Consider the following 23,243-nt stretch of genomic DNA (forward strand, 5'->3'; position numbering starts at 1 on the left):
CCGTATTTTAGGACCATTTTTTTTGTTTTATCTATAACTTTTTTTTTAGACACAGTCATTCGATGCAGCGCCGTCACCTGAACCCGGAAAACTCTAACTTTCCCGAGAAAATTGTGAAAAACTGATTGCATGAGCAGTTATAACGGTTTTTTTTATTTAAATTCATATTCATTTCGTTTAACGCGCCGTTGTGATATGAGATGTTGTGGAATGTGTGAAAATATTCGCTTGTCCCATAAAGTTCCGTACATTACCCGATTATTATGTGTATAAATATTGGACAAGCCAATAAAAAAGTTTGGTTATCCTTGAACGGAAAAGTAATGTTTTTTTTTTTAATAAAATAACAAATAAAAGGTTTTACTGATATAATAAACACTTTTCAGATGTTGACAACACTCTCCCGCTTTTCCTTGCTGAGATTCCCGGCTGCAATTAATACGACAGCATCTCACTTCCACACATCCCCTGTTTGCAATGAAATTCGGAAGCTGGCCCGGTTGCGAGTTGTGGACAACAGTGAGATTGGGAAGGCTGCAATGATGGAAGGAAAGCCTCCACGATGTATTCATGTGTACAACAAGAGACAGGTGGGATTAATCGGTGACAAGGTGCTCGTAGCCATTAAGGGACAGATGAAGAAGGGAGTGCTCGTGGGGCTCAAACAGAAGCAGAAGATGAAGGTTCCCAAATTCGATAGCAACAACATAGTCCTCATTGATGACAACGGAACCCCACTGGGTACGCGCATTCACGTTCCCATCCCAACGATCCTGAGGACAATCTTGAAGGAGAGAACTCACAACAAAGGCACGGACTACACAAAAGTCCTGGCCATTGCCACGAGATTTGTCTAAAAGAAATTCAATTATTTAGTTATTTTTCGTAATTAAAAATTTTAAAATATTTAAAAATTCTTTGTATTTTAGAGTGAAAGGACTTAAGCTGGATGGGATTTGGGTCATCAAACATGTTATGTCAGAGAAAGCTGAAAGCTCTGGAAAAAAAAGAGTTTAATCAAATTAATAGATTTTAGATCATAAAAATCCTTTGATCAGGATTTCCCGATTAATCAGGAAAATCCTTTGGCTAATTAAGAATCACTTAATTATTTTCAGAAGGTAAAAAGGTTGTTAAAAAAATGCACCAGCAATGCATGCAAAAACGTCGAAGAGACATTAGGGATGCATTTAATCACACCAACAAAAATCCGCAGATAGGTATATATTTATTCTGCAATTTTCTCATTATTGCTCTCTTCCGCGAGAAACTTCTCTCAATATGCATTGCTAGCTCTCCTGCTGTGGAAAATTCATCACACACTGAGAGAAGGACCGCGAGAGCTTTTTGCCAAAAAGTTCATCTCACACAGTCGCTTCAGTTCCGCCACGCGAATCGCACACGACTTGAGCTTACCACCACCAACCACCCCCCCCAGGAAGTCTCACTGTGAGGCTTTTTCCTCTGCCTCCGTCACATAGGGTGAATTTTCCCAAGCAAAGGTAAAAATTTCCCCCTTCTTGCACACTCCTTGTTGCGTCTCTATGGAGCTGTTTGTTGTGCAACGTGCTCTTCTGAAGGTTCTTCCGTAGAGGAAAAAGTGTTTTAAGGAAAAAACATCCCCACCAAGGTGGTCAAGGAGTTTTTCATTGAAAAATTTTCCCTTTCGAAGTTGCGCAATTTGTTGGGGCGTGAAATTTTCACTGTTCCTTCCCCCAACGACTTTCCATCGTGCGGAAGACCCCCTCTCATATTGTATGTAGTGTGTGGTTGGTTTTCCAAGTTGAATCCGAGAATCGATATATTGATTGAAACCAGGCAACTAAGGGGTGTGTTGCTCACGCGGAAAAAAAAAGTAAAATTGGTCATATGAAAAAGTAAAGGGAGTGGGAGGGAGCTGGGGGGATTTGGGTGCACAAATACGACATCATTAGCAAGTGAGAGCACCACAAAAGGGTACAACAACACACTCAAAGGGCGACCCACAAGAAAGCAACAATGAACTCAACATCGCACACCCCGGGATCCTACTCGCTCACCAGTTCCTCGGCACTTCCCAAGGAAGTTTTTGATGTGCTGGAGCCAACGCAGAAAGGTGAGTCGAAAAAAATATTACCTACCAGCAAAACATTAAACACACATTTTCCATCTCAAAATCCCCTTGTGGTTACTTTTTGCCTTCATCATCATCCCCCAAAAATCACTTTGCTGTTCCAAATTTAATCCTTCCTTCCGGCAGTATTGATTTTTGTTCCTTTAGGTCACTGCACATCTATTTCGCAGCTTCCTCCATCTCTCACGGGAGCTTTAGCTATATATGCAGTATTCTCTATGTAGCATATTATGTATGTACGTATGTACATATATAGATGCAGTACCAAAAGCTTCTGACATGAACACGTATTGTCATGAAAACTCCACCCTTTATGTGCTAATTAAATGAAAAAGTTGTTTAATTTAAAACAAAAAGCACACCCATAACTTTAGTGGCAATGCAGAATGTCATGGCTTTCGCTCAAAAGGCAAAGGAACTCTTTAACCCTTAGGGCTAGGGGTGGTTAAGTCCACAATATATGGTACCTTACCTAATCACTGAATATTGCTCTTAATTTTCTAAAGTTTATCCCAATAATTAAGAAAAATCTAGGTCTTATTATTATTGTAAATTAGTGCAAAATTTTAGGGATTTTAGCTAATTAAGGGGGGTCTCTTTTGAGAGCTGGTGAAATTAAATATTTTAATTTTTCTTGGGGTTTTTCTTAAACTCGGTTTTCAAGTGTTGGTGACATTTAAAGACTTGGCATTAAAGAGTAAGAAAATCACTTTCCGCCATCTTAGATGCGACGCCATCTTGAGATTTTCCTCAAAACACAAAGGTAGGTTTTTCTCAGGATCTACTGGATGGATTTTGATGGGGTCAAAAGTAAATGAAAGAGGAAATACCAATGCAAATTTTGATGTACCAGAATTTTGAATTTCCACTCTGGGGCTGAGAAAAGTGGAAAAATGTGACTTTTTTTCAGATATTTTTGACGTTTTTCCACTTTTCTCAGCCCCAGAATGGAAATTCAAAATTCTGGTACATCAAAATCTGCACGGGTATGTCCTCTTTCATTTGCTTTTTACCCCATCAAAATCCATCCAGTAGATCCTGAGAAAAACCTACCTTTGTGTTTTAGGGCAGTTCTGCGGAAAAGTCGGAAAATCACAAGATGGCGTCGCATCTAAAATGGCGAAAAGTGATTTTCTTACACTTCAATAACTAGGCTACAAATGTAACCATCATCAGATATCCAAGTTTAAGAAAAACCCCAAAAAATGACAACATTAAAAATGTGTAAATTCTAACAGATTTCCCAAGAGACCCCCCTTAACCGTTTTTTTTTTAGACAATTTCCGAAGTCAAACTTCGCGAAATTTTCTAAAAAGATTTCTCAACTGAATTGCAGGTCGAAAAATCATTTGCGTAGTTAGGTTCTAGAAGAAACAGCGTGGCAATAAGCCAATGTACTAGGTGGCGCATAAGTTAATGCATGATTTTGCATGTAAAGTAGCCTTAAATCTTGCATTACCTTATGCGCCCCTCTATATAAGGACATGAAGTTCAATTATATGGCCAAGAAGGCATTTTCTAAGTTAATAAAGTTGGTTCTTTCAGAGCTAAAGAAATTAAGCTGTAATTTAGTATAATTTTTCGAATATTCAAGGTCACCTTAATTTGATTTGATCAAAATCGGCCAAGCCGCTCTCGAGTTTATGAAGTCATTGTTGGCTAGACGGCTGTTACAATTTTCGATGAGCCCTACAAGTTTATTTTTCTTTGAAAATGAGTATTTATCGATCTGAATTTATCTAATAAGCACTTATTAGCCCCTAACGTTTCATTTAGTACCTATATAAAATGTAAATATATATAGGGAAGCTTTTAGGGTGGTGTGGTGTTTAGGTAAAAAGCAGATCGATATTTTACTGCACCACACATAAAACTTTGCTCCCCACACACTTTCCCTTCGCACTGAGAGAAAATTCTCAGGTCGCAGAAACATCTGGCAGGATTTCAAGATGTCCTGCCCCATTGAACCCACCATGACGTAAGTGTTGGGTGAAGTCATTATGTGTCCCCCCATGTGGTGCTCATCGAGAAAATTTGACCGCAATATAATATAACAGCTCCGACAAGTTTTTCATCCTCCCAAAGCTGCACAGTGGGAAAGGAAAAGCTCACAGAAGGAAATGCCTCAATTATGTGCAATAAGTTAGAAGAGATTTCATTTAAAATTCCTCCACCATATGGCTTTTATAGTATGGAGGTGTGAAGGAAAATGCGGAAATTTCCATCGCAGTCCAAAAATGAATTTAATCAACTTATCCGTCGTTCGCATATAAAAAGCTTTCGTGCTAAATGCTGCTTTGGAGGATCGATAAAATTGGCTTTTCTGGAACAAAGAGTATTTCAATTTCAGTTCATTATTGACTCTCAACACGTGCGAGCACGCCTTTTGGGTGTCCTTTTTATTCGACATATTCGTGATTTCGTCCCCAAATGTACATGGGGCAAATTGATTCAGTCAAAAGGGTGGTTGGATGAGTGTGGCAATCTTTATTCATAAAATAAGATTGAAAGTTTTCAATCAATATCAATTTGTAAGTCGTGGGAATATTTTTCCACTGCCTGACGGACTTGGAGAAATGGAAAATTGAGGAAATTGCACTTCCACCCTTCCTGCCCCCACCGTTCGTTCCCTGTTGTGCTTTTGTCCCATTTCATCTCCGCATAACTGCACGGTGATTTCATCAAGAGAGGGTTGAGGGGAGCAGTTGAGTAATTTCTCATCAATTTCCGTTTTTGCAGAAATTGTTGACTACGCCAGGAAAATTGGCATAAATCCAGAGAAAGAGCCCCATCTACTCCCCATTGCCCGTGACGGACTCCTGCAGACACTTCCATATGACTGGCAGCCATAGTAAGTGATTCTTGACACCCCTCCGACATGCTATCTTTAAATTAATGGACGGGTCCTTCTGATGGGGTGGAAGAAGAGAGGAGAAACTCTTTTCTCAGGACAAGCTCTCAAAAAAGAAAAACCAAGATGATTTATTATTATTTTATGTGCTTCATTTTGCTAAATTGCTTCCTGAAATTTCTTTCTTTTAGGTATTTTATCTTTTAGAAGGATTAATTTGGAGAATTTGAATTATTTTTGTCCTCCTTTTTTTTTAAGTACCTATATTAAAAGTTTATTTTGCGGTAAATGAAAGACCAAAAAGTCCATTAAATTCAATAGAAAACTTTCCCATGAGCTACATATTTCAATGAACTTTCAAACTATTTTAATTAAATATTAAATTTTCTGAGGAAATGCTAAAAGCTTCAGGTTTTATGATTCAATTTCACGACAAAAGCTTCTTTAAAATCCTTTCCCTTTCAGCTACAATAAGCAGAAAAAGGCGTACTATTATTTAAATGTGATAACAAAGGAAATGCAGTATGAGCATCCTCTGGACGTAATTTACAAAGGTTTAGTCGAGAAAGCACGACGTCAGGGTCTATCGGATGTTTCAGAGGATTCGGGGATTCGTAGTTTGCAGGATAATGAGCAAGTAGAGAAACCCAAAAAGGAGCCTGTAGTAGTTGAAGAAGCAACAGAAGAAAAGATGGATAGGCATCTAGCTCCCCTGCCTAAACGTCCCATGTGGGAACTTCAGCCACTGCCCAAAAGACCCCTTGGCTCTGGTCAGCAAATTGGCTTAGAAATACCCCGAGCTAAGCCCGAAATTGTAAAACCCGTAGCAGCTGAGAAGCCCCCCGTGAAGGGGTTCACATTAACGGGAACAGGATCGATATTCCTGAAATCGAAGAAAGTCGAAGGATCAGATTCGAGTGTGACCAAACCAATTGATATTGAGAAGTCAAAACCAAATTTTCTCGAACAGCCAACAACGAATTCCAATGTCAAGGGGATCCTTCGAGATTCCAGCCTATCCGATGTGAGACGTCCCCTGGGGCAGGACATTTCCCATCAATCGGAAATGTCTGATCGGAAGAGCGTTAAATTCAATTTGGCTGAGGCAGCAGCTCCCAGAGAACTTCCAGCTGTGGCTGCCAGTGGTTCTTCCACATCATCGTCTGAAGATCTGGCAGCTGGGGAGGCAGAAGAGGACAATTGGGATTTCAATATGAGCGATGAAGGCGATGATGATGGGGTTCGACAGGTGACCGTTCAACCCGTAAACCGGGTGACCGTTGTAAAACCACCCCCAAAGCAACAACCGGAAGAAGCGGCAGCAGTACGTCCCTCTTCAAGCCGTGGCCCATCCCTGGCCCGTGCCTTCAGTATTGCCGTACAGGATGATGTACCAGACAGAGCTGGTGCAGCTGTGAAGCCACTCTACGAGGACAGCGACTCAGAGAGTGCGGCAAATTCAGTTAAAAATTCAAACTTTCCCACAATAGGTATGGAAAGTGATCCACTGATGATGCAGGAAGATCGTCGTTTGATTGTCGATCAGATGATTCAGGATCTCGATAAATTCCGTTTGCACATTCAGCAGGAAAAGCGCCTCGAGGAAGAGAAAATTCAGCGTGAAATGAGGATGGAATTGGAGGCAATGAAGAAGGAAATTGTTGAGAAGAATAAATCCGAATTGAATCTCTTTGAATTGGAATCCACAAAGGTGTCCAACAGGAAGGAACTTGAAGATTTAATTGCGCAGGAAAATCGTCGTTTTGCCACGGAAAAGGAAGAAATAATAAAGAGACTCAAGAGGAATCACGAGGAGAAGTTGGAGCAACTTGTGCGAGAGCAAGAGGGGCAATTTGAGGAGATGCTGGCAAAGAAGAAACGTGAATTGGAGGAAAGTCATCGGGAGAGGATGTCTCGCGTGGAAAATGACATGGATTCCCAACTGAAGCACATGAGGGAAGAGATTGAGGCGACTCATAGGCATTCTCTGGAAGAATTCCGGGAGAAGCTGAGGAGTGAATTTGAGGAACGGAGAAAGGTGATCAGTGCGGAACATCGGGCTTCTGTGGAGACACTCCAGAAGAATCACAGTGAAATTCTGCAGGAATTGGAAAGAGATTTAAAGACTGAAGAGGAGCTCCTGAAGAAGGAGCATACCATGAGCCTCAACCAGGTGAAGATTTTTCAAGAATTTTATTTATTTTCTTTGTTTTGACAATGTTTTATTCTCTTTCCAGGCTAAGGCGAAAATTTCCCATGAGATTGAGGTGGAGAAGCAGAGAATGCGAGAAACTGGTGAGGATCGTCTCTATGAGAAGATTCGCTGTGAGAAGCGCCTCCTGGAGGACAAGTACAGATGCCTCAAGGAAAAGTATACGCGTCTCAAGACAGACGTGAAGCTTTCTCTGGAGCGTCGCAATAATCGCCGCAGGGAGCAAATACAGCCGAGTGTGACAACAACAACGGGATCTGAAACAGAGCGATCACTCTCAAATCGTCAGCATGTAGCCATGGTGGATGTTTCTCCAGTGGGAAGACCCCCAACGGCTCCCCTGACGCCCAAAGCTCAGCCAAAATTTCGTGACTGCAGCACTGAGACGAGAGAAAAGTCCCTCGAGAGACATCTCAGTGTGAAAGAGGGAAAGAAATTTGGTGCAGCAACGAAGTATCTAAAGCACATACAGCAACAGCAGAATGATGACACCACGTCCATTAGTCAGAGCGACACAACAGTCAGCAATCCCCAGGGAGGGAGATTGAGGATTCCCGTGCCATTCGGGGACAATGGAAATTCCGATTCGGAAGCAATAAATCGCAACAATAACAACCAGAAGGATGGAACTCCGCTGAGGCAGAGGAAGAAGCTCTTTACACGAACAAAATCAGCATCAACATCGCGACTCAATACGACCAAAAGTGGCGGAGACTGTGGACGTCCATGTACGCCCGTTGAGAATCTCCGGAGGCAACTGCAGAAACTCGAAGATCTTGAGGATCAATTTCCAGACAACTCCTTCGACACAACATACCATCTTCGGTATCCCTTCTCCGATGTGGCCAATAACTATGCTAGCATGAGTTCAGAATTGGAATTCTTTAAGCATCGCATTCATCTCGAGAGGGATTCCGTGCGACGTGCCAAGGACTCCCTCCGGACGCAGAGAACAAACTTCCGGGCACGACAGCGTGAGATCAAGTTGCGTCACAAGAGCGGGACAAAGCACACAATTGATCATCTTATTCAGGAGGAGAAGGAGTTGACGGAAATGGAGGTGAATTTGCACCGTACTCGTGCACTATTGGGGGAGAAGGTTATTCGACTGAGGCACCTGGAGCAGAGTCTGCAGAGGGTGTGTGAGAAAGAGAAGCCCATTCAGATGGAGCGGCAGCATCACAATCCACGAGATGATGCAACACTGAGTGACGTCTCCTCGTCCCACTCAAGCTCCGGTTTCAGTAGCACTGATTTCATTACGGATACCAACAATCACGGTGGCCGACAGCAGAGGGAACTCTACCAGGAATCAACGGATATTATACAGAATCTTGAGCATCTGAATGCGGAAATTAAGGAGATTTGGGATATTCTCAGCAAGCAGCAGGCTCATGGTATGTATAGGAAAGTCTCTTAAATCTCCTCTAACTCCAATCTTTCAGGGATTCCTCCTCCACCAATCAACACATACGGACAGGAAGGTTGCTGGAGTACATCCCCAAATTCAGCCCAAATGTTCTTTCCTATGCCTTCAACTTCTCTCGCAGGACCCCAAACGGCACCAAAGCCCATCCCGAGTATGAGTCAGGAGACGTACAAGCAGGCAACAGTTGTCCGTGGAGCTAATTCCGTAACTCTGGGCACCCCCTCAGCTAGTGCTACGGTTCACACAATTGTTTCTCAGTCCCCTCTTGCTGGGCACTGCACCACGAGCCTCGTTGAGCGTACGCGAAACCTAAAGATTTGGCTAAATCAAGCCAAGAATGAGCACGAAATGCTCGCAGCAGGGAAACAAGGGAGCGACCTTTAATCCGATTCATTCGCATGCAATCCGGGAATCTACGGGACGCGTCAGAGGACGATCAATAAATTGGACTGATAAAATGATTTGAAATGAAAGAGAACTAAAAAGACTGAACAAATGGGAATAAAACTCCCCTCTGACCATTTTATGGATTCCCGCGAACTTAAAAGCCATCTCTCACGGGGAAATTCCTTCTTATATAACCCAGAAAGGATCTCCCTTAGTCTTTCTGCCTATATTGAATTTTCTCTGAAGAACGATACTTTTCAGTCAGAGACTATTTAGACATATTTATCGATTATATACTATTTCTATCATATATATACTTACTAATGAAAAAAACATATATATCGCTCCAATTTTTCTTCCTTGTGAAAAAATCTTCCCTGACATTTGCTTCCTTGTTGGAATGTCAGGGAAGTTGATGATGTTACACACAACACTCTCAATATTTATTAAAAATTCGTATTTAATCTAATAAAAAGATGAATATAAGGCACATTTCATTGCAATGGTACTCAAGTTACCCCCTTTTGAAGAAAAGAATCAAAAAAAGTGTCGAGAAAAATTGATAAAAAGCACTGATGAAAGTTTTTAGATTTAAGGATGTTCATGACCTTTAAAGGAAATTCATTGTGATCCCAAAAAAAATGATATAAAAGATGTTTTAGATTTAGGCGTGTGATGAAAATTGATGGGCCCCGTTGCAATTTGGTAAAATATCGGTTCAAAGGAATTCGACCTAAACTTGTAAAGTTTATCTTGTTGCAAATTCTTGAAGACAGAATTATCAGAATGATCAAGGAATCCTTTGATTTATGCTTTTCAAGGGGAAATTTTCTAATTTTTCCAATGATTTTTTTTAAATTGACCTTTCCTTTAAAAAAAAATTCATTGATTAAGGTTTTGAAACTACCAAAAGTGAATAAACTTCTTGGTTTAATAATGAATTCCCTATAAAACTGTGAAGTATTTTCCATTTATTCTCAAATTATTTATGAGAAAATAATTTTAAGATATTTTGTAACAACCTGCAGTCCTTTTTCATAATTTATCTGCTAGGCTTATTATGGAAAGGATTTAAAAAAAAAAGAGGAACATTTCTCTTAAGTCTCTCAGTCTGATTTAAAAATGATCTTTTTCCTTTTAAATAATCCTAATCTATCCAAAGCACTTAAGAATTATTAAGAATTAAGGTCGAAGTCTTTTGAACTCCTAAACGAGATTTTTTTTCACAAAATCTTCAATCCTTTCATTGCAAATTACAAAAAAAACAGACAAAATAAATTATTGATCTCAAGATATTCAAAATTAAACTTTGCTGAAAAATGACTATTAATTAAAAAGAGAACTTTAATGATTTTTGTTCCATTTCAAAGGAAAAACTTTAATAAAATAAAAGTTAAAGGAAAGATGATTATGATGTAGGAAAAACTTGAAATTAATTAAAGAAAAAAATTTTTTGATGTTTAAAAAAAATTCAAACTTATTTGTGCAAGTACCATCCCATTCTTTACAAAAAAAAAGGAATTATGTACGTATTTCGAGTAAAATCAACACCGTCCCATCTTATTCTGTGAAGAAAAGTATATACGACAATTGAAAACTAAATAAATAATCAATACATAATGTGTTTCCGAGAACTCACAATAAAATGGATTTAAAAAAATGTTAATGTTTGTGTCCCCGATATAAAATAAAAGATTTGAAAAATAAAAAATTGAGAAAACATTACCGGATTGGATCCAATTGCGGTCTTTATTTAATTTTCATCTCTTACATCTCACTGTGGCATCCGGAAAGTACTTTAGGAGATGATAATGGGTCCAGCTTCCTTCTTGGCTGCCCTCAGCTTGCCAACGATCTTATTGGCAATGTGATCGAGATCCCTCTGTCCCTTGGATGTGAGCTTGCGTCCACCATCGGGATGCTTCTCAATCAGTTGCATCGCCTCGAGCGATTGCAGTGCCTTCCGGGCAACTCCGTCAGCAGCACGGCAGTAGTGAGAGGGATGGACACCATTTCGCTTGCGTCCACCGAAGATGCGGGTGATGGAACCCACTCCAGCTGGATGACGGAGGTACATGTGGCGCAGAATGGAGGCGCATCGAATGTAATACCAATCTGGATCACTTGGAGCGAGCTCTTTGTACTTGCCCGTCTTCACGATGTCCATCTTTTCGGGCACCTTTAGTTTTCCGGACCTAGTGAGAGAAAGCCAAATTGAGGTTATGTCCCCAACAACAAGAGACTCTCCGGGAAAATACTCACTTTTTGAGGAACGAGGCCACCGCCCGGACAATCTTGTGCTGATCTACGTCTTTCACTGTAACGCCTGGCATCTGCAACAGGGAAAAATTGATGGAAAAATTAGCACAAAAAATTTCAGCATCCGCATGCACACGCAATCAACATGAGAAAAGTTCACTTTAAATGCAATTTCCAGCTAATATAGCACCTTAAATTGATTTCTTAGCAAGTCTAGATGAAAATTGAAATGTTTTTGTCGTGAAAATATGCCTAAAATTTAGGAAAATTGCATTTTTCTTTCACAATTTTGATAAACAGCATTTACCTTGGGGTTAAGTTGAAACGAAAAGAGAGACAAACGAGTGAGAAGGAATGAGATAGAAAGAGACAAAAACGGAAGTTGTCCACATAAAAAATGATCAAAGACAAACTACACTGGAAAGTCGTATGAAACTTCCAAGCGATTGGAAGGTTATGTCAGAAGTGACGTTTATTGCAAACCTTCTCCGTCGTCTACGAGAGCGGACGTAAACAAAAATATTGTGATTTTTAAATAAAAGTGTAAAAAGTGAAAAATGTCCTTTATTCAATTTGAGAGTGCAGCGGAAAAGGAGAAAATTCGTCAGGAGTTGCGATCTGTGCGAGAAAAACTGCTGGAAAAAGCGGAATTCAATGCAAAACGTCGTGATGAAATTGCTGCTCACAGAAAAGTGAATCAGTGGATGCTTCCGGCAGTCTCGGAGAAAATTGAGAAATCCAGCTCCAGCAGCAAGCCCAAAAAGGCCAAGAAGAAGCAAAAGAAGGAGAAGAAGGCAAAGAAAAGCAAGAAGAGATCCAAGAAGAAGAAGAAACATTCAGATAGCGATTCAAGTGATTCTGTGGAGTTTGTTCCAAAGAAATCTCGCAAGAGACGATCTCCTTCGACCAGCAGCAGTAGTTCGTCCTCAGAAGATGAGTGGGTGGAGAAAAACAAATCAAAGGATGACCAGGATAACAAACCATCAGTGAGAGATGAATGGATGTCATCGGGATTTCTTCTGCCAACATTTGGGAAAGAAGAATCACAAACTAAGAACGAGAAGAGTACCTACCAAGCTTACGATCCGTCCAAAAGCAGTCGGGAATTGAATCCTCATTGGAAGGATGGAGGATTAGGTCTTCCCAGTGCTTTCCTCAAGCCATCTGATGATATTTCAGCACCCACATCGAGTTCTTCTTACCTTTCTACCACGAAACGTCAGGGATGGAAGAAACCCCAGGAAAAAGTTACCTCCAAACAACAAAGTTCTTCGTCAGATTCCGAGTCATCATCATCAGATACTGAGAGGGGCTCTGAAAAAGCAACAAAGACACCAGAAGAACCTAAAAAGGCTGTAGCAACTGACTTCCTGAGTGATGTACAAATGAATGAATTGGGAGCAAAGATGATCAAAGCAGAGATTATGGGAAACACCAAGTTGGCAGCGGAGCTCAAGGAGAAACTTGAGAAGGCAAAACTTTGTCGTGAGAATGCCAAGGAGCAGGTGAAGACGCAGAAGAAGCAGCCCGACAAGGAACAGGAAGAAGTTCTCCTTACAGCAACTGATTCACGAGGTGTCACGCGTCCTGTGTCCTTTAGGCAGGATTCCGATCTCTGGGGAGGACGCCGTGGCAGCAAAAAGAAGCGCCCCAAGGTGGAGACACATACTGAGAGTGGTGAGAGAGCTCGTTTCTTCCCGGATGACGATCACAGGAGTCTGAAGGATATGTTCGAATCTGAGAAGATGATCAGCGCAAGTGATTCGGATGCTCAATACGCCAAGATTGCGGGGAAGAAGCGACGCCAGGGGGATGACCTCGAGGATATCTTTGCCGAGGAAGTTCGCAGGGATTTGGATGAAGATGCTAAGAGTGCCAGGGATAGAGATCGTGCCATTCGTGATCACGAGCGTCTAACGAGAACTCTCGAGACGTGCGAAATGTGCTTTGATTCCTCGAAAATGGCTAAGGAATTGATTGTGGCCATGGGAAGCAAGGTTTACCTGAGTCTCCCATGGCATGAGGCCCTACAGACGGGACACTGCATAATCTCACCCATTCAGCATGTTTCCTGCTCTACGCAGCTCGATGAGGATGTCTGGAGGGAAGTGCAGGAATTCCAGACTGCCCTGATTCGCATGTTTGCAGCGCAGAAGAAGGATTGTGTCTTCTACGAGATTGCCAATAAACTCCACAAGCGACCACATCTGGCCATTCACTGTATTCCCAGTTCGGAGTTTGAATTGGCGCCATTCTACTTCAAGAAAGCCATTCAGGAATCTGAAGCGGAGTGGGCACAAAATCGGCAGCTGATAGATCTCAAGAAAGAGGCCAAGAGCGTGCGGAGAGCAATCCCGCGGGGACTTCCATACTTCTGGGTCTCCTTCACGGAACATGCGGGATTTGCTCATGTGATTGAGGACCAGGAGAGATTTCCCAGCAATTTTGCAATGGAAATCCTCGGAGGGCTTCTCAATCTCGACGCCAGGAAATGGAGAAAACCTCGCCGGGAGCACAATATAATTCAGAAAGTCAAGCAATTTGCAGATTATTGGAAAAAGTACGACATAACAAAATAAATTAGTTGGTGTTCCACTTCGTGGCCTGGCCAACACCAAGTATTGTAATCGTCGGAAATTGTTATTTAATTTTCTTGTTAAATATAAAAATAAATTCTTTAAAAAATCGTTTTTCGTTTTTGAATTTTCTTCCCCTCCAACATTTCGTTGAAACGATATGTTTTCACATACTGGAAAATATTCATAGGATCCTCCAGTGGAATTCCTTAAGAATTCCAGAAGTCGTTTGCTATGGGGACACGTTTGTAAAAAAAAATCATAATTTTCGCTTATTTTTCATTTCCTGCCACTTCCTGAACAGTTACGTGTTGTGCGTGCGTTCTTGATGCAGCAACGCGGGCATTAGGGACGGATGTAAGTGCTGTGAGTGCTAAAATCGTGTAAAAGGCAGCTTGTGGGGTAAAGGAAGAAGACGCCTGTCAGGTTGGCCAGCCCCAAAAACATCTTTTGTGCACCAAGACGGCAATTTGTGGAGCTAATTGAGTGAGAAGAGTTGAAAATTGGCCGCCTATTGCAGAGGGGGAGCGCCCCCGACATTCCTGACGTGGTCAGTGATTTGTTTTGGGTGTGAGACCTTGTGGCTGTGTGTGTGCGTGCGGTGCCAGTGAAAGTGATCTTCGTGTTGCGTAGCTTGCCTCGGGCGTGATGTTTTCGAAGAAGAAGAAAAAGCCCCAGATTTCCCTGCCATCGAACTTCGAGCACCGCGTCCACACGGGCTTCGATAAGCGCGAGGGCAAATATGTGGGGTTACCGCTTCAGTGGGCCTCCATTGTGGGCAACAACCAGATCCTCAAGTCCACGAATCGTCCGCTACCCCTTGTGGATCCCTCAGAAATTACTCCGACTGAAATTCTCGACCTGAAGACCATCGTTCGTCCGCACGGGAATAATAATATCGTCGCCCGGGCACCACCTCCGGTCGCCGATGGCAATAACGGGGCTATAGTGCTGCCCAAGACATCCCATGTTGCACGATCCAACTCCTTGCGCAGCTCTAGTCCACCCCGAATGCGACGTGACATCCGTGGGGCCGCCAATGTGCCACCATCCGTGCCAGAGGAGATTTCGGCACCCTACACAGCAGCACGGCATCCCATGAAGCCTCCCATGCAGCCCCCCGGCGACTGGCGACCACCCCACGGTGGCCCACAATTCGACAATCAGCCCATGTATCAGAACAACGTGGCTCCGCCGCTCAATGGCAATGCCACGGGGACTCACATTGACCCCCATGCGGGTTACTATCGTCCCCAGCAGGTGTCGCCGGCCGCCAATGCTGGAGCCCCTCCACGACCGGCCTATCATGGTGCCACTCCAACACAGCAAATGCATGGCTTTGCAGCCGGACATCGGGCACCGCCTGATCAGAACCAAAACGTCCATCCGCACCATCATCATCACCCGCCTGCTCCAGCCACAAAGCCCTACACGCGTACGTCCAACTCAAGTGCCGGGAATGCCTCCACGGCTACCCACAGCACTACAACTACCGGCCATGGGGCAACAGCAGCACCCAGTGGACCCAGTCCAAGTGGCAGCAAGCAAGAGCAACGACTCACGCACGAGCAGGTGAGAGAAATAGATTTAAAGAAAAGAGATACTTTCAGTTTCACAGTCAAGGTGTCCGATTGCACTTTCCTTTTCACGTGCATTTGAGGAGAAATAAAATAATTTATTCGCTTTAAAACCCCAAAAATATTGTGAGAGTGAAAGTTTGAGTTTCTGGTCCATAAATTACTCATTCTCCGCTCTATCGTATTATTTCTACTTAACCCTCTCTATGCTATCAACTGGTAACAATATTCTTTAGCAAAGAACTTATTGAAAGTTTATTGAAAAGAACGAAAAGAACACAGAGAAGGAAATATTTGGTGATTCAATAAAAAAGAAATGGGGAAATTATTGTGATTCAAATTAGATCCACGAGGAAAAATGATGATGTAAGAACTATTCTGAGAAAATAGAATTCTATTATAGAATAGAAATTCTATTTTAAGTTAGGGTAGACTGGGGTTGAATTGAGCCTAATTAATCAATTTCCGAAGAGTCTTTAATTCATTTTTAAATTTTTATTTCTCCTTTATATTAGATTATCTATTGTCATTCCTTTAATAAAATTTATCTTATTTTAAAGATCTTGTGATTTATTATTCTGGTTTTGAAGTAAGCTGACAATGAGAGATTTTAATCATACCTCTTCTAAACTAGTGATAAGGGTTTGATTCTCTTGACGGAGTAATTGATAATTCAATTTATTCTTAAACTTTTATTTTTTCTAATGTTCTCTATCATATTTTACGATGCTTTTACATATTTTTGGATTGGTTGGAACTGACGTGGATTGAAATCGAACCCCCTGACTTTTTTAAATAAACATACATAATAGTTTTAAAATGAATTTAGAAAGTTGCCGAAAGACTAAACGTTATTATCGCGATCCGAAATATGTAGGTTCGATTCCAGTTATTAATCTATATTTTTTTTAATTCCTTTTTCTTCAATTAAAAATCGAAAAATAATAACAATAACCGGAACTCATAGCATTAAATTCCTAATATATTTCATTAAAACTTGAAATAATAAGTTATTAATTGTTGTCGCCAATTTTTTCAGAATATGAAATAAGAATATGTTTTAGAATATGTCTGAAAACAAACAAAATGTCTTACTTTTTCCTCATATTCTAAACCGCCTACATTTTAAGAATCTTGCACGTATCAATATATTATTATTTTCCATTTTTTTTAATAGAAAAACGCCCACAATGTATAAACATTTTATTTTTTTAAAGCCCATCACATACAATTTAAATAACTCTGCAATTGTTTGCCTGCAATACATTATTTCCTTATCAGGTGTTGTGTTTTGTTTTTTTTTTATTGAAATTAAAAATTCCATTGAGATAAATGTGATAACATCGTGTTTGTGTACATAGTTCTAGTTGGGTTTTTATTTACTTTTTTTTATGTAACTAAAAATATATCATGGGACATATGTAGGTATGTTTGGTATGCCACAAACTTCCATGATGATAAAGATAAAAAAATTGTTTAAAATTTCAACCTTGATGTTGTTGTCGCACACAAATTGTCCCAACCAATTACGATCACGATGAAATGGTGACATACAGTGAGGTGCAGCAGGAGAGCCATTAAAAATATTTTTTAATAAAAATTTTCAGAAGCTGAAGGATAAGAATAAATGGAAGAATCCTTAAGAAAATTAATTTTTACTATGTTGACAAAATTTGATGATTTTTTTAAAATAATTTGTAGCTAAAAACTGCGATATTTATCTGTATTCCATTATCAACTACAATGTTTTGTAATTAAGAAATAACAGCTCTTTTCGGTTGCAGCACATCAGTTAAAAAAAATTGGTTGTAAATTTTAAAAATTAGGTTCATATTGTTTACGATAAGGGAATTATTTATGGACTTCATTGTACATTTCGAGCAGTTAATTAAATTAGTGTATTAGAGTGGGTTCTTCCGTATCAGAGTTTCAGTGTCATAAAGTTGAGTTGTGTTTGGTCGATTTCTTTTTATTAGCCAAGGGGGGAATGTTTTTTGAGTTGTAAAAATGCATTATATTCAAGAATGTCACGTCAAACTTTTTTTCCACACAATTTATCGCGAGTGACACAATTTTTTCTCTTCTCATAAATTTCTCAGGGAATGACGAGCATTCCACCGCCATGACTTTTAGGGTACCTTTGTACCTAAAGTTGAATATTTGATGATTTCTTTTGCATAATAAAATTCAAACAATATTCTTTTTGCTAAAGGAGAATGAAATGATTTTATTTCATTTATTTGAAGACAATTTGTCTTTCTCTATGAATGTTTTGCTTCATTGGAATTCAAGTTTAGTAGCACGTTTGTGGCGTAAATTTCAATATATTATTATTATGTTTAGTTTATGTTGGAATGTATAGCATTGTCATTGAATAATTTGACTTTGAGCAGAAGATATTTCTCACCTACAATTTCGTACTCGCGTGTTTGTTTAGTACGTATGCGTACAGACAAATAGTTTATCGACCTCATTCTGATTTGAATAAATATTTTGTTGGAATTTGTTCTATGTGTAGGGAAGACCAGGGATGCGAGAATATTTACCAAGAAAGAGACGTTATAATTTAATATAATAATAATAGGTATTTAAATTACATTTCGCCTGGTCCAAGTGTTTTAAACCAAATGTTAAAAGTTAGGAATATAGTGACACGTCAATGAGTACGTTTCTTAAGTTAGGTATAGGTTTTTAAAACTAGATTTTAAAATTTTAAGAGCAGGATTTTAGTAATGTTTGATTAGGCCAAATCGGGGGAATTGGGACTGAATGCATTTTTGACATTTTTAGATTTATTTATGCTGGAAGACGATTGTAACACGTGCCTGGCCATCTTCATGCATTTAAAATTGTAAAAACCATTAAAATCTTTCACTGATTTATCCTTATTTAAACTTAAAAGCCTGACCTTAAATAACTAAGGTCTAGTTTAAAAAAAATTAAGCACAGCTTGTCCGATTTTGCCCAAGTCGAACTCAAAGGTTTATGTTACCTCTATAACTTTCTAAAACATGAAAAATATCTAGAACCATTCTTTGATCAAAAATTCCAAAAACTGTTTTTAAGAAACAAAAAGTACACAGTTTTATCTTCTAGATGTGATCTTGAATACTGTCGAATCAGTTAATAAATATTTCAGTTAATCAGTTTAAAAAAAAAGAGTAAAACTCACTCACGAGACAGAACTTAAGATTTCTTAAGAAAGACTAAAATTTTCTTTGAATTCCTTAAGTTTCCTTAAAATTGTTTTAAGTTTAAGATCTTAAGGTTTTTATATAAAAAAAAATTAAGATTTTTAAGTTATCTTAACCAAAACTTAATATAAGATTTCTTCAGTCAGGCTAAATCGGGCTAAATGCATAATTTTCGACGATTTTTTTTTGATCGCCTTAAAGCATTGGAATTCATAAAAATTATCAAAAAATATGCATTTTACCCGATTTATTTTTTTTAAAGAAATCTTAAACGCATAAGAAAAATAAAGTATCTTAAATCTTGAGTTTTTTCTTAAAGAAACTATTGAAAACTTAAATATTTCTTATTAAATCTTTAGTCTTTCTGACTAGTGATTTTCACCCAATGTCTGGGTATTTTCTCTGACAATTTTAAGGTTCAAAATTCAAGGAGGATTTTCTTTAAAACATAAAACTTCATTATAATTTCAGTTCCGCGCTGCACTTCAAATGGTCGTCTCAGCTGGAGATCCACGGGAGAATTTGGAGAATTTTATGAAGATTGGCGAAGGATCAACGGGGACTGTTTGCATTGCAACGGACAAGTCAACAGGTAATTGTTTAAAAAATTTCTTTTTTTTTTTTTTTTTTTTTCAAAATGAGAAAGTGTTGGAAAATTTATTTTATTTTGTTGTTTAAAAAAAAACAGGACGTCAAGTCGCTGTGAAGAAGATGGATTTGAGGAAACAGCAGCGGAGGGAGCTGCTGTTCAATGAGGTGGTCATCATGAGGGACTACCATCATCCCAATATTGTGGAAACCTACAGCAGCTTCCTCGTGGACGATGAGCTCTGGGTCGTGATGGAGTACCTCGAGGGGGGAGCTCTCACGGACATTGTTACACATTCCCGAATGGATGAGGAGCAAATTGCCACAGTGTGCAAGCAGTGCCTCAAAGCATTGGCCTATCTTCATTCACAGGTGAGTTTCGTCAGTCTTTCAAATTTTTTTTGTTGATTTATTTTGGGAGCTTTTTTTTGATTTTGTGGGCTTTCTTTTTTTTTTTGCTTTTAGGGTGTCATTCATCGAGACATTAAATCCGATTCAATTCTCTTGGCATCCGATGGCCGTGTGAAGCTCAGTGATTTCGGATTTTGTGCTCAGGTGTCGCAGGAGTTGCCTAAAAGAAAATCACTCGTGGGGACGCCGTACTGGATGTCCCCGGAAGTGATTTCTCGCCTACCTTATGGGCCAGAAGTGGATATTTGGTCGCTGGGGATAATGGTGATTGAAATGGTGGATGGTGAGCCGCCCTTCTTCAATGAGCCACCCCTTCAGGCGATGCGTCGAATTCGGGATATGCTACCGCCGAAGCTGAAGAATGCCCAAAAGGTGTCGCCGCGTCTTCAGAGCTTCCTGGATCGTATGTTGGTGCGAGATCCGGCACAACGAGCAACGGCAGCTGAACTGCTGCAGCATCCATTCCTCCGTCAGGCAGGTTCCCCGTCACTTCTTGTTTCGCTCATGAGACGCTCATAGGAGAGTAATCTCTCACTGGCCCGGACGTGCCTCTAATTGGGTGCTTCCTGCGTCACATTCGTGAGGGTGTTGCACCTCCTCTAGCGTAAGGTGTTTTGTTTACTTACCCATACTCCCCATTAATGCTTCCCAACAACCCCTTTTCACCACCCCCACAGCATTCTCCTTTCTTTTCAAGTGTATCAATCACGTAGCTTAAGCACGTGTGTCCACCAGACGACTACATATTGTATTGTTTAACGCCGTCCGGTAGATGTTTTATTTTTAATTATGGTTATCAGTTTTTTAATTAACTTATTTGATATAGTTTCTTTCTCAATGTAGTTTTTGTCTCTTTGCAACTTTTCAACTTTTTTATCATTTTCTATTTTATTATTATTTAGTTATGTTACATGAATGAGGAGAATTTTAGGTAGTTTTTAAGTGTTTCCAAACTTCCGCGAATTAAATTAAAACTAAAAAGAATAATGTTTCTTGAGGAACATTTTGAGGACTTGGCGCTATTCTTTTCCTTAGAAATCCGTGTGCCTTACATTTATATCGCAAATTCCATCTTGATAGAGTTTGAAAGAAAAAAAGACAAAAAAGTGCGATTACATTTAGAATGCATTTATAAAAAAAAATTGATTAATAATATTACAGTTTTTAAGGATATTTTTTAACACAGGAGATTCAGTGCCTGGTTATAGAAATTGTTGGTGTCCATAGAAAAGCATTTTTTATTTCAATTTTGTATTTTTATTTGAGTAAAATTTGCAAATATAATAAAACTTATAAAAAATCTTTTTTTAGATTTTTTTTAAAAGGAAAATTAATAAATATTTTTTTATAAAGAAAATTTGTATATTATTTCTAGAAAAAAAACAAAGAAAATGAAAATAAAGATAATTTCACTGAAGGTGCGCCAACATTTCTAGAACGGGGATACTGTAAGAGTATAATAGGATTAAAGTGTACAAAATAAAACAATAAAGAGCTTACAATGGAGAGAGGAAAGTAGGATTAATTATTTTAACAGGATAATTAAATAAGATTCTTAATCTTAAGGTGACCAAAGGCATTCCAAGGGACGCACTTTGCGACAAAAGCCCTCAATTTTCGCGTATAAATTTTTTCATGATTTTTGATGAAGGATTAATAAATAAATTGTAATAAAATTTGGTGTATGTAAAATTAATTGCTTCCGTGGGTGCGTTTGTCATCCAGGTGCGTCCAATCGGGTACACGAGGATTCTTGCAGTAGGCATCCTTTGTGAGGGATCGCGTCAGGAGGAGATCAGTGCCACCGTAAATGGAACCTCCCAGCCATGCGGTGAAGTTTGCTTTGGCAGGAGCAGAGTGGAATTTGAAGGATTTGATAAAGAGCTTCCCCTTGTAGAGGTCAGAGTTGAGAAGGTGTGTCAGTTCCTCCTGGAGCCTTGCCGTGAGTCCCTGAGTCATTGAAGTTCCGCCTATTAAGACGATATTTTCCGCCAGTTCGCGTCTCATATCGAGGGGGCATTTGAGGATGGCATCTAGCACCAGGTAGGGTAGTCCCAGATGGTCATTATCTTCAGGGAAGAGTACCTCAAATGCCGTCTCACGCACCACACCCGGAACACGGATTATCTGTTCCCCACCAGCTGGGTAATCAACATCTGGACATGGGGCTGGTGCCTTCCCTTCGCGGTACTGAATAGCCCGAGAGTGTTTGGTGACAAAACACGTCCGTACTTTGATGTTCTCAATGAGGTCATCAGTGAGGAGGGCACCTGCCACGCCCGAATCAATCAACTGTCGTCTAATTTCCGCATGTACCGCCTCAGATGCCAGAGGTTGTGCTTGCCAGGCATGTAAAACCTGTACCCCACTATACACAGGAAGAACAACAGCTTCCCGGAAACCCAAATCAATGACAAGAGCCGTGCTGACGGCCAATGTTGTGAGGATCACCAAATGCGTGGGCACGAAGAAGACGAGCGACACTTCAAAGTGCCTAAAGAAGGCTCTGGCGAGGCACTCACGGAACTCCGTGGGACACAGCACACTCTCCACAATCACAATCCGTCGATCCTTGGGACTCACGAGGACGTACTTGAAGAACAACTCATTGAGGAATGTCACGACTTTATCGTACAACTCCATACCGTGGAAGGAGAAGAGATTCTTCGATGTCCCCGTCGACGGATCGAGAACCTGTGTGGGCAGGATGAATCTCGGATGAGCTTCCGCAGCGAATCCCAACCTGCAATTTGTCATCACAACAGGACATTACTCATAATTCTCGAGATTTTCCATTGGGATCAACTTACTTTGTGTACGCGGAGCCAATTTCAAACACCACAGCGGGCTTTTCCTGCATCACAGAATCAAAAAGAGGCATTTTTTCTTGTTGGAAGAAAAATAATAAATTCTCAAAAACAATATCGTCACTTGTATCAGCAATTGTTGTATGTTGATTCAAGCGACGAACTTCACGCACACATTCAAACAGGCTACAGTGACGTCACCGAGCAATTTCCCTATCGACTAAACGTTTCAAAGTTAAAACATATGTGTTACGCATCATTTAATAGACGTTTAAAAACTTTCAAAGTTCATTTCCCGCCAAAACACTTCCCTCGACGAAAAAACTTTTTTTTTCATAGAAAAACTCATTTTTGGGTCTCCAAAAGTTTGTCGGGAATGTTCCGGGGGCCCTTAAGGAACTTCTGGGGTAATTTTGGGGCGTAACTCGCCGGATTATTGAAATTTTGAGTACTACGCCAAAAAATTTTGGTGGCTACGGAAAAACACAATTTTTTCCGCTCTTACGCAATTTTCCGACTTTTCATGCCATGTGGGAGTTTGTGGGGGTGGGGGATTTGTGTTCTGGGGGGTTTTGGGGTTTTTCGGGCGGTTTTTCAGGGAATTAATTATTAAATAAGTCTGGTCCAAATAATAAAATTTGAACTTTAACGAACTTTTTTTTGCATTTTGACAAAATTCGTGATTTCCGTATTTTTTCCCAAATTTGTGAGCATAAAACGCATTTTTTGGGCTCCTGGGGCACTTACGGGTGCTCCGGGAGCCTCGGGGAGCTCCTCCGTGCAGTATTTGGGGCCGGCGGAAATTTTGACGGTTGGGGATTTTACACGACTCTCATTTC

At 40.1% G+C, this 23,243-nt stretch overlaps 6 protein-coding genes across 7 annotated transcripts; 4 read left to right on the plus strand and 2 right to left on the minus strand.

Moving 5' to 3' along the window:
- Nucleotides 1-264: 264 nt before the first annotated feature.
- LOC129797330 (39S ribosomal protein L14, mitochondrial) lies at nt 265-914 on the plus strand. The gene is made up of 2 exons (XM_055839763.1): nt 265-320; nt 387-914. The coding sequence occupies exon 2, from the start codon at nt 387-389 to the stop codon at nt 855-857; it is 471 nt and encodes a 156-aa protein (XP_055695738.1). The 5' UTR covers nt 265-320; the 3' UTR covers nt 858-914.
- Nucleotides 915-1,153: 239 nt separating this feature from the next.
- LOC129797325 (trichohyalin) lies at nt 1,154-10,732 on the plus strand. 2 transcript variants are annotated; one of them, XM_055839757.1, is made up of 5 exons: nt 1,154-2,095; nt 4,853-4,964; nt 5,430-7,137; nt 7,202-8,573; nt 8,657-10,732. In XM_055839757.1, exons 1-5 carry the CDS (start codon nt 1,999-2,001, stop codon nt 8,803-8,805), a joined length of 3,438 nt encoding a protein of 1,145 aa, XP_055695732.1. In that variant the 5' UTR covers nt 1,154-1,998; the 3' UTR covers nt 8,806-10,732. The 2 variants fall into 2 exon arrangements, with proteins under 2 accessions (XP_055695732.1, XP_055695731.1); XM_055839756.1 differs by having other exon boundaries at nt 1,155-2,095; nt 8,622-10,732.
- LOC129797331 (40S ribosomal protein S19a) lies at nt 10,723-11,615 on the minus strand. Its single transcript, XM_055839765.1, has 3 exons — nt 11,559-11,615; nt 11,255-11,325; nt 10,723-11,187 (listed from the first exon to the last, which is right to left on the minus strand). The coding sequence occupies exons 2-3, from the start codon at nt 11,323-11,325 to the stop codon at nt 10,791-10,793; spliced, it is 468 nt and encodes a 155-aa protein (XP_055695740.1). The 5' UTR covers nt 11,559-11,615; the 3' UTR covers nt 10,723-10,790.
- A 121-nt stretch (nt 11,616-11,736) lies between these two features.
- Nucleotides 11,737-13,938, plus strand: LOC129797326 (CWF19-like protein 2 homolog). The gene has a single exon (XM_055839758.1). It carries the CDS (start codon nt 11,809-11,811, stop codon nt 13,828-13,830), a length of 2,022 nt encoding a protein of 673 aa, XP_055695733.1. The 5' UTR covers nt 11,737-11,808; the 3' UTR covers nt 13,831-13,938.
- A 57-nt stretch (nt 13,939-13,995) lies between these two features.
- Nucleotides 13,996-21,273, plus strand: LOC129797327 (serine/threonine-protein kinase PAK mbt). The gene is made up of 4 exons (XM_055839759.1): nt 13,996-15,399; nt 19,070-19,190; nt 19,287-19,558; nt 19,652-21,273. Exons 1-4 carry the CDS (start codon nt 14,476-14,478, stop codon nt 20,114-20,116), a joined length of 1,782 nt encoding a protein of 593 aa, XP_055695734.1. The 5' UTR covers nt 13,996-14,475; the 3' UTR covers nt 20,117-21,273.
- LOC129797329 (actin-related protein 10) lies at nt 20,832-22,581 on the minus strand. Its single transcript, XM_055839762.1, has 2 exons — nt 22,408-22,581; nt 20,832-22,340 (listed from the first exon to the last, which is right to left on the minus strand). The coding sequence occupies exons 1-2, from the start codon at nt 22,476-22,478 to the stop codon at nt 21,290-21,292; spliced, it is 1,122 nt and encodes a 373-aa protein (XP_055695737.1). The 5' UTR covers nt 22,479-22,581; the 3' UTR covers nt 20,832-21,289.
- Between the last annotated feature and the right edge of the window lie 662 nt (nt 22,582-23,243).

Source organism: Lutzomyia longipalpis, chromosome 1 (genome assembly GCF_024334085.1).
Source record: "Lutzomyia longipalpis isolate SR_M1_2022 chromosome 1, ASM2433408v1".
In the NCBI taxonomy this organism is placed as follows: domain Eukaryota; kingdom Metazoa; phylum Arthropoda; class Insecta; order Diptera; family Psychodidae; genus Lutzomyia; species Lutzomyia longipalpis.